The 10,000-nt window shown below is 39.8% G+C and overlaps 1 protein-coding gene across 3 annotated transcripts in view; it reads right to left on the reverse strand.

The window, feature by feature from the left end:
- LOC123517136 (trypsin-1-like) overlaps positions 1–5,820 on the reverse strand; it is a 7,200-nt gene extending 1,380 nt beyond the window's left edge. For 2 of the 3 annotated variants that reach the window (XM_045277079.1, XM_045277078.1), the window contains exons 1-6: positions 5,668–5,820; positions 4,357–4,420; positions 3,802–3,905; positions 2,974–3,177; positions 337–501; positions 36–226 (exon numbers count right to left, since the gene is read on the reverse strand). In XM_045277079.1, the coding sequence (XP_045133014.1) occupies positions 36–226; positions 337–501; positions 2,974–3,177; positions 3,802–3,905; positions 4,357–4,420; positions 5,668–5,785 (846 nt within the window). In that variant the 5' untranslated portion in view covers positions 5,786–5,820. The remainder of the gene's footprint in view (positions 1–35; positions 227–336; positions 502–2,973; positions 3,178–3,801; positions 3,906–4,356; positions 4,421–5,667) is intronic. The other variant, XM_045277080.1, reaches the window with a different exon arrangement.
- Between the last annotated feature and the right edge of the window lie 4,180 nt (positions 5,821–10,000).

Consider the following 10,000-nt stretch of genomic DNA (forward strand, 5'->3'; position numbering starts at 1 on the left):
GTGCCATGGTACACAATATGAGTGGAGGAGCTTACCTGGAAAGCATTCTCGTCACCCTTTTCGTATCCAGCGCAGATCATACTATCGAGTACCTTTTCATGAAGGATATCGTATTTCTTTCTGCATTGCTCGTCTGGAACTATTGGTACCGTAACCTTCTTTAGCACGTCAGAGAGTGTGTTGCTTTCGTAATTTGTTCTGCCCCAGCCCGCCATCACACATTTACCTGCAGAAGAGTTTTCATCTGAGGCTCCATGCTAGTCACCAGGAATCGTTATCAGTGTGGAGCACTGTGATGGCCCATAGGAGTCTAGAGAAACAAAGACATTTCTTCACCTGTGGAGTTGGTTTGTGATGTTGGCAGACTGATGGGAGCGACAGTCTTTCCATCCAGTTCCAGCTTCTCTGACAGCTTCAAGAGGGCAATATCATTCTCTAATGTAACATTGTCCCACCCAGGATGTATGACAATGTTTTTTACCTCACGGTGCTGCTCTCCAACTGAAAACAATAACAACAACAAGCTTTGTTTCTTTTCTTGGTAGGCTTAATCATTTTCCTTTTGATGACTCTCTCTCTCTCTCTCTCTCTCTCTCTCTCTCTCTCTCATTGATAACTCCGTTCGTTTCATTTTCTGTTTTCCATTCATCTCTTAAAAAAAACATTTCCATCACATTGAGAATAGCAAAAAAAGTAACGGTAACTGCAACATTCAAGCTAAAATAGGACTGAAATAGAAATAGCGAAGAAAATTGTATGAGTGAGCGCGAGGCTGACGTGGCCAAGACGTGAGAGACGGGACGTATCCTGAAAGTCTTTGCTGTCACACCTGGAGCACTTTCATACGCTACAGAGATGATATCATAAACAGGATTCTCAAGAGTGTCACTTCTGTCAGTACCATGGAAATCTCGCCTTAATCTGTCACTAGAACTGTAAAAGACACCCTCAAAAACCCCTGTAACTATTGCCTTTTGAATGCAGTTAAGGTGCGTCACAAAAATGTTACCAGATCTCAACAGCGTAGTAGACGTCAGCCTCGTATTTCAGACTCCAAGACTGCGCGACAGTATTGTAGACCTCAACATGGTATTTCAGAAGTCACCACCGTATTTCAAACCTACCCTTCCTTTTCCAGAGCTCTACTCATCCATCGCTCTCCTAACACCGCACCACCCTCCTTGAATCATCACCAAGGTCTCTAAAGGCGCGTTCAAACTTGTTGCATTTTCATGTATCGTATCATCGTTGCGTAGCAGTATTGACGGGATAGCGTTGCACCGTTGCGTGTCAAAATACGATACAAACATACGCAACGGACACGATCCGCCATTTGTCTGTCTGTTGCCGTCACATCAGAGGAATGATACACAACTCACCAACCCTCGTGTGGACGGGGAGCCTATAGCATCGTCCCGTTGCCCGCTCAGTATTGTCGTGGATGGCCAGGAGTACTCAAGCTCATTTGTGACTACTCGTGATTGTGCACGTCTTATATATATATATATATATATATATATATATATATATATATATATATATATATATATATATATATATATATATATATATATATATATATATATATATATATATATATATATATATATATATATATATATATATATATATATATATATATGTATGTATGTATGTATGTATGTACGTAAATGTGTGTGTGTGTGTGTGTGTGTGTGTGTGTGTGTGTGTGTGTGTGTGTGTGTGTGTGTGTGTAATTCACCTCCTCCTCCTCGGTCGTCTGCTGGTCACCCAGCCAGTCTTCCCCATTACGGAGCGAACTTAGAGCTCATAGACCGATCTTCGGGTAGGACTGAGACCACATCACACACAACACACACCGGGAAAGCGAGGCCACAACCCCTCGAGTTACATCCCGTACCTATTTACTACTAGGTGAACAGGGGCCACACATTAAGAGGCTTGCCCATTTGCCTCGCCGCTTCCGGGACTCGAACCCGGCCCTCTCGATTGTGAGTCGAGCGTGCTAACCACTATACTACGCGGTGTGTGTGTGTGTGTGTGTGTGTGTGTGTGTGTGTATATATATATATATATATATATATATATATATATATATATATATATATATATATATATATATATATATATATATATATATATATATATATATATATATATATATATATATATATATATATATATATATATATATATATATATATATATATATATATATATATATATATATATATATATATATATATATATATATATATATATATATATATATATATATATATATATATATATATATATATATATATATATATATATATATATATATATATATATATATATATATTACAATTATATGAAACACAATCACACACGAGCTAAAACTGTACTCGTGGCTATCCTCTACAAGACTGAGCTTGCAACGGGAGTCACGGGACGATGCAACGCTCCCTGTTCACATGAGGGTAGATGCGTTGCGTATCATTCCTTTGATGTGACGGCAAAAGACCGACAAATGATGGATTGAGCCCGTTGCGTATCTTTGTATCATATTTTGATACGCAACGGTGCAACGCTCTCCCGTCCACACTGCAACGCAACGATGAAACGATACGTGGAAATGGAACAAGTGAGTATGCACTTTAAGGTGTCACCTTCCTCCTTCACCCCCCTCCTCATCGACATGTTGGAGGCCTCAACAGTCAACAGTTATCATCTTACTAAAACTCATCACCCTGCAGTGGTCATGCCCTGCTCAGTATCTTCCCGCCGCACGTTGTCTTGCCACCCTAATAATTGTCTCACAAACTGTCAAAGATCATCACTCTACCTATTCATGCCTCCTCACCCTGGCAGTGCTCGCCAGATTGCTTTGTTCCTTCACATCTTGCTGGAAGTTCCCTGAACCACCCAGGGCTTCAGTAATCTGTGTACCAGAGTTGTGGCCTTTGTGTAATGTACATAGAAAGTCTTTACCTTCAACTTCTGATAATTTATGTTCACCGGCTACGATCCGCACTTCCAAGTCGTTACTGATCTCTGTGATTAAAGAGGAAAGGTCAACGCAGTTGGCGGCGGTCATTATCCACCACTCGTCTATCACGGAGGCACCGCACTGGTGTCTATACTTTTTCTGTGTGGTGTTATAAAGCTGCAGTTCGACCACCCACGGGAACTCGTCTGGAACAGCATGAAATGATTTTAATACTGATACTGTTGTTATTATTTTTGCTATTATTATTGTTATTTTTATTATTATTATTATTATTATTATTATTATTATTATTATTATTATTATTATTATTATTATTATTATTATTATTATTATTATTATTATTATTATTATTATTATTATTATTATTATTATTATTATTATTATTATTATTATTATTATTATTATTATTATTATTATTATTATTATTATTATTATTATTATTATTATTATTATTATTATTATTATTATTATTATTATTATTATTATTATTATTTATTATTACTACTACTACTACTACTACTACTACTACTACTACTACTACTACTACTACTACTACTACTACTACTACTACTAATACTATCATTTTAAATTTCATTATTACTATCTTTATTGTTGTTATTATTATTATTATTATTATTATTATTATTATTATTATTATTATTATTATTATTATTATTATTGTTATTATTGCTATTATTGCTATTTCTGTTACCATTATGTGTGGATTAACCAATTTAATGAATATTTCCAAAACATTATCCAATGAAGGGCGGAAAGAGGGAGATGTACAAGAGGACCAGGAGGCTCACGTTTTTCCGCTTCAGTGCCGTTAAAGATCCTGGGCTTGACAGGTAGTGTGTTGCCATCAGTTTTGCTACGTTCGTTGCCGTCTCGCCATCCTGGAAGCATCACACTGGTGGGAGAGGAGACAGTGTCATCAGTCACAGTACTACGGAGGGAATCTGTTGGTATTTCAAGTGAGAGAAAGGGTTGTTCTTCAAAACCAACGATTTTCTTGGTAATGGCGAGATTCCCTGAACTAAATCAGCACCATATGCTCCTACAGCAGCTCAGCGCTGTGTCCTGGTGTTCTGTATAGGTAGTATGAAGTGCTGACACTTCAGACTTGTGTGCCGTCTGTAGTGAAACAGCTGTGTTGTATTACACTGCTGTAGTGATGGTTAACCTTGATGACTTGGACACGTGCACCGATACACTGCCGGAAGAAAGTCACTGGTATCATTGCCAGGATCTCTGGAGGACCTGTGTGCACTCCTTGGCAGACATCAGCCAACCGGCCAAACGGGTGTGAGGAAAGGAGAGTGGAAAAGAGTGGAGGAACCCATAAGGTGAGGTGTACTTACCCATTGGGAGTGTGGGAGGCGGGCAGCGGGACGGGGAACGTCCGGCCCTGTGAACTCTGAATGTCTGTTGAGGGAAGCAGTGAGTCAGTGAGCGACATGGAGTGGTATTTTGGATAAGGAATACTTGACTTGTTTTCCCTCCGTGTTCTGTATTTTTTCCGAGGAGCATTCCCTTATCAAGGAGTATATCCCACTTAATTCCATCAAACGGATCACAGAAATGTGTATTTTTTAATATAAGAATTAACCAGTCATCTAAAAATAATGGTAGAAAATGAATAGTTTTTTTTTGAAGCTGAACGACACAGGTCTTCTGATCATTACCACAGACAGCCTGTATGATTGCAGTGCAGTGCTCACCCAGTGAAGTGTTTAGGGAATGAAAGTTTAAGTATACCATACCATGGTTGCTTAGCGTCTCCTGTTGTTGGTGGTGAAGTTAGCAACTCCTCAATTTACATCCCGTGCAACAAACACATACACACACACACACACACACACACACACACACACACACACACACACACACACACACACACACACACACACACACACACACACACACACACACACACACACACACACACACACACACACATACACACTTTTTACGACATATTAATCGATTCATTCACTTTTTCCAACTAACATACTATGGATGTCTCTCTATAAAGCTAATGCTGAACAGCATTGTGACTGGAAATACATTTTCTTCTGTATAAGGAAGAAATCAAAGTCATATCTGTAGCCACACACGCAGGTCTTCATTGACAGTTGGTCTGTTTTACTGATCACACAAATCATAGTGAGGTGGTGGAGAGACAGTTCTTTCTCTGACATTTATTGATGAGGTTGGCGTGACTGTAAGAACTGCGAACAAGTTATCGGTCTCAGTTTCTTATAGAATAACATTTTACTTCAGCATAAAACACTTTGAACATATCACAGTAGTTATAAAAAGCACCTGGAATGAGCTTGGCACTATGACATTTTGTGTATGGTGCGAAATTAAGATATATACCTCGGTCACCTCCCTGGTGTGTTTGTGTTGGTGCGTCTAGTGGTGAGTGACGCCTGCAGGTGATGAGTGGGGAAACCGCGCCCTGCTAACACCTGGGCATCGACTCGAGGCTTTATGTAAATCTGAGTTCTGATACTCAAATATGTTACATAATTATGTTTTCTTGCAAATAGAAAACTATTGAACTTTTCACATTAGGTTGTATAGGAATAATGATGGGAGACATATGCATACCCTTACGTGCAGTAACAATACCTTTGTAATCTACATTATTACTTTGCTAAACTCACCTGCTAAAAACACGCAGAGCAAAACAGCAAACAAGTTCATCTTTTCTGTGGTGTTGTGCCGGTCAAGACACGGAAAGACAATGACTCCCAGACTGCCTCGGTGTCTGTGGCTGATCATCACTTCGGGTTCCTTTTATAAGCGACTCTCTGTGCCACATCCCCACTCCTTCCCTCCAGGCTTGTGTCAGTAACGTGTTGTGTTTGTAGGTGCGGTGCGTCACGTAGCTGGCCTGCTGGGTGGCTGGGAAGTGTGTCACGGAGGAATGGGCAGTGTGTAAACCAAGGTGTAAACAGTGTCACAATAATAAAGGAACCTCGTAGTTCAGAGAGCGAGACTCGTGCGGTGATCACAAGCAGGGTTGTTGACACACGTTTGTCTGTAAGGCCTGTCCACATGACATGGAGACAGTGTTTCCCATTTGCTTCCTAAATGTTCGTGCAAACATTTGAGGAACAATTTTCATTGGTAGATGAAGGAGTGGATGAATTGATGGATGACTTGATAGGTGGATGGATGAGTCAGTGAGTGGATGGTTATATCAGTGGTTGGTTGATTCGATAAGCCACCGGTTGGATGGATGGGTGGACAAAAGACTGGATAAATGGATGAATGAATAGATCGATGATAGAGTGGATAGGTGGATAGATGAATGGTAGGTGATAATAGTAGCGTGTAAATGGATAGATCGGTAGCTGATGGATTGTGAGATTTTTTTTTTTTTATGCCAGAGGGGAAGCTGACCAAGGGCAAGAAAAAAAAATACGGCCCACTTGATTACCAGTTCCTTTAAAGATAAGTAGAGTTAGCCAGAAGTCAGGGACAAATGTCTTGAACCCTCCCTCATAAAAGAAGTCAAGTCGTAGAAAGTTAGAAATACAGACATGGGCAGGGAGTTCCAGAGATTTTTGTTTCAGAATGAATGAGAGTAACATAACATAAATAATAGGATAACAAAGGGCCACCAGGGCCCATTTAGGTACTGGTTAACTTTTGCATTAGAGAGTTGGACAGAATAGGTATGAGAGGAAGAAGAAAGCCTTGTGCTGCGAGATCGCAGGAGGAGGTTAGGCATGCAGTTATAAAGATCAAAAGAGCAGTTACCATGAAAATAGCGATAAAAGATAGCAAGAGATGCAACATTCCGGCGGTGAGAAAGGCGCTGAAGACAGTCAGAGGAAGGAGTTGAGACGAAAAGCTTTTTTGTCACCCTATGTAATAAAACTGTGAATGGAACCCCCACAACATGCGAAGAATGCTCCATACAAGGATGGATAAGTGCCTTGTACAGAGTTAGCATTTGGAGAGCCGAGAAAAACTGGCGAAGACGCCTCATAAAGCTTAACTTCGTAGAAACTGTTTTAGAAAGAGATAAGATGTGAAGTTTTCATGTTGAATTATTAGTAAAGGATTGACCGAAAATTCAATGTAGAAGATGGGGACAGGTGAGTGTCATTGAAGAAGAGGGGATAGTTGTCTGGAAAGTTGATAGATGGGGGAATTGAGGTTTAGAGGCATTGAACACTAAGGTTTCTCTGCCCCAATCAGAAATCTTAGAAAGATCAGAAGTCAGGCGTTCTGTGGCGTCCCTGCATGATCTTTGACTTTCTGAAGCGTTAGTCGTGTCTGAAAAGACGTGAAAAGATATAGGGTGATATCATCAGCGTAAGAGTGGATAGGGCAAGAAGTTTGGTTAAGAAGATCATTAATGAATAATAGAAAGAGAATGGGTGACATTACAGAACCCTGAGGAACACCACTGTCAATAGATTTAGCAGAAAAATAGTGGCCGTCTACCACAGCTGCAATAGAACGGTCGGAATGAAAACTTGAGATAAATTTGCAGAGGGAAGAAGAGAAATTGTAGGAGGGCAGTTTTGAAATCAAAGCTTTGTGCCAGACTCTTTCAAAAGCTTTTGATATGTCTAACATGACAGCATAATTCACCGAAATCTCTAAAAGAGGATAAGCAAGACACAGTAAGGAACTCCAGATCACCAGTAAAGCGACCTTGACGGAAGCCATACTGGCGATCATAGAGAAGATTGTGAAATGGCAGATGTGTGAGAATCTTCCTATTGTCTATTGAGGATAGATTAAAAACTTTAGACAAGTAAGAGATTAAAGTTTGAGGGATTACAACGGTCACTCTTTTTAAAAACAGGGTGAATGTAGGCAAACTTTCAGCTTGAAGGAATTAAAGGTAGGAGTCGTTAGACATAAATGGAAGACTTTGGCCAGGCAAGGTGTAAGCACGGAAGGACAGGCTTTGAGAACAATACGAAGGACCCCTTTAGGTTCATAATCCTTCCGAGGGTTTAGGCCAGCGAGGGCATAGAAAATATCTTTACGAAGAATCTTAATTGAAGGCATGAAATAGTCAGAGGGAGGAGGAGAGGGAGGGACAAGCCCAGAATCATCCAAGGTGGAGTTTTTAGCAAAAGTTTGAGAAAGGAGATCAGCTGTAGAGGCAGATGAGATAGCAGTGGTGCCACCAAGGTGAAATAAAGGAGGGAAAGATGAAGAAGTAAAGTTATTGGAGATGTTTTTGGCCAGATGTCAGAAGTCTCGAAGGGAGTTTGTGCTTGAAAGATTTTGGCATTTTCTATTTATGAATGAGTGTTTGGCAAGTTGAAGAACAGACTTGGCATGGATAGTTAGATGGATGGGTGGATAGATGAGTTGATGGATTAGTGGATAAATGTGTTGGTGGATGAATGGATATATGATTGAGTGGATGGATTTGTGAGTAGATTGATGTAAGGTGAGATGGATGATTGAGTGGGTAGCGGGATGAAAAGATGGATGAATGGATAGTGGGATGGATGGGCGGATAGGTAAGTGAGTGTGTCCATAATTTTTCCAAAATGTTTTTCAAATGTGTTCGCAAACAGTTTGCAAATTTTTTTTTTACTAAAAATATGTTTTGGTGGCGGTGGTGTAATATTGTTATGTGCGTTCCTGAATACTGGCAAGTGTTATGTGTTCCTTTAGCTATTAGTATGGAACAATACACGTAGGACGCAGTATCCTCCCCAACCCAAGTTTAACTTCAAGTATTAGAAATGGCATCACATATAAGTAAGAAATGCAGATGAACAAGAAAATTACAAATGTGCAGAATAAGAAATAGAGTGCGCTTGTTAGAAGGTGTCTGTGATTATTATGAGCCTTGGTAGGTCATGTCTGGTAAGCGATAGATGGGAGAACATTAAGAACATAAAACCATTAAGGAAGATGCAAGCCATCAGATCTACAGGTGGCAGTAGTGGATAAGGTGGTGAGCGTGGGATTGGGGCAGACGTCCACGCGTAGGTTCGAATCCCACCACATACAGCCTTAAACACTTTGCCATTTGTCGAGTGGTTTAAAGTTACCTACATGTCACCATGATACCCAGGTTCTAGGTGGTTACACCCAAGATGAGCTTCGGGGGTTATATGGGCCCTAATATGGGTACCACTATAAATGAAATTGCCTGTGCCACTAATGGGCGAAAGCTGAAAAGTGCCTCCCATACACTCTTCAAGTGTGCCTACAGGCGCTATAGGCCTTACCGTAAAAAAAAAAAATAATAATAATAATAAAATAAATAAATAAAAAAGAGATCCCTGCATCAAACATTACTTCCTGTTTCCACTTGACATCCCCATCCATTAATATGTCTAATCTTGATTTAGAGTTTTGTAATGACTCGTCACTAACGTTCTAAGTACTGATTCTCTCCCATTCATCTCTCATTTCATTTGAGAGCCACTTGCTATCTGCCACTTTCTATAATATATCTTTATAAAACATGAAGTGATTTTTTTCCCTACTTGATTAGTAAGTCCGAGCATCTTGCAGATCAGGCGTAGCTGGGAGTGAGTGTGCCTGGTTGTTTGCATCGCGGACACTGAGAAGGCAAAGTTGCCGCGAGGTCTTGAGCTGGTGACCTGAAGTCCTTACTTACCATGCATCGATGCAATCTGGTAAGTCTCTTCGTGTGGTGTCCTCGTTTCCATAATCCCTTTAATCCTCGCAGTTTTGATTGCTACATGGTTTATTCCTGCGTCTTTCCTCTTTTGAGCTCTTGGCGTCTATTCATTCAGTGTTTATGACAATGAATGGTTGGTTCTGGGCTGATTCTGCCCCTGATTTTGTCTCTACCTTTACATTTTCACACATTGGTCTTCTTTACTACTTCTAATTATCTCATCTTTTTATTTTTTTCTTTCTTTTCCATGAATTAGTTTTAAGACAGATTCGGTTTAAGCAAAATAGAAGTGCCAGAAGGCATCATCAACTATTGTAGTAAACATTGTTTTAGGAAAAATAGACAAATCATATTGTGAA

This window comes from Portunus trituberculatus, chromosome 41 (genome assembly GCF_017591435.1).
Source record: "Portunus trituberculatus isolate SZX2019 chromosome 41, ASM1759143v1, whole genome shotgun sequence".
Classification (NCBI taxonomy): domain Eukaryota; kingdom Metazoa; phylum Arthropoda; class Malacostraca; order Decapoda; family Portunidae; genus Portunus; species Portunus trituberculatus.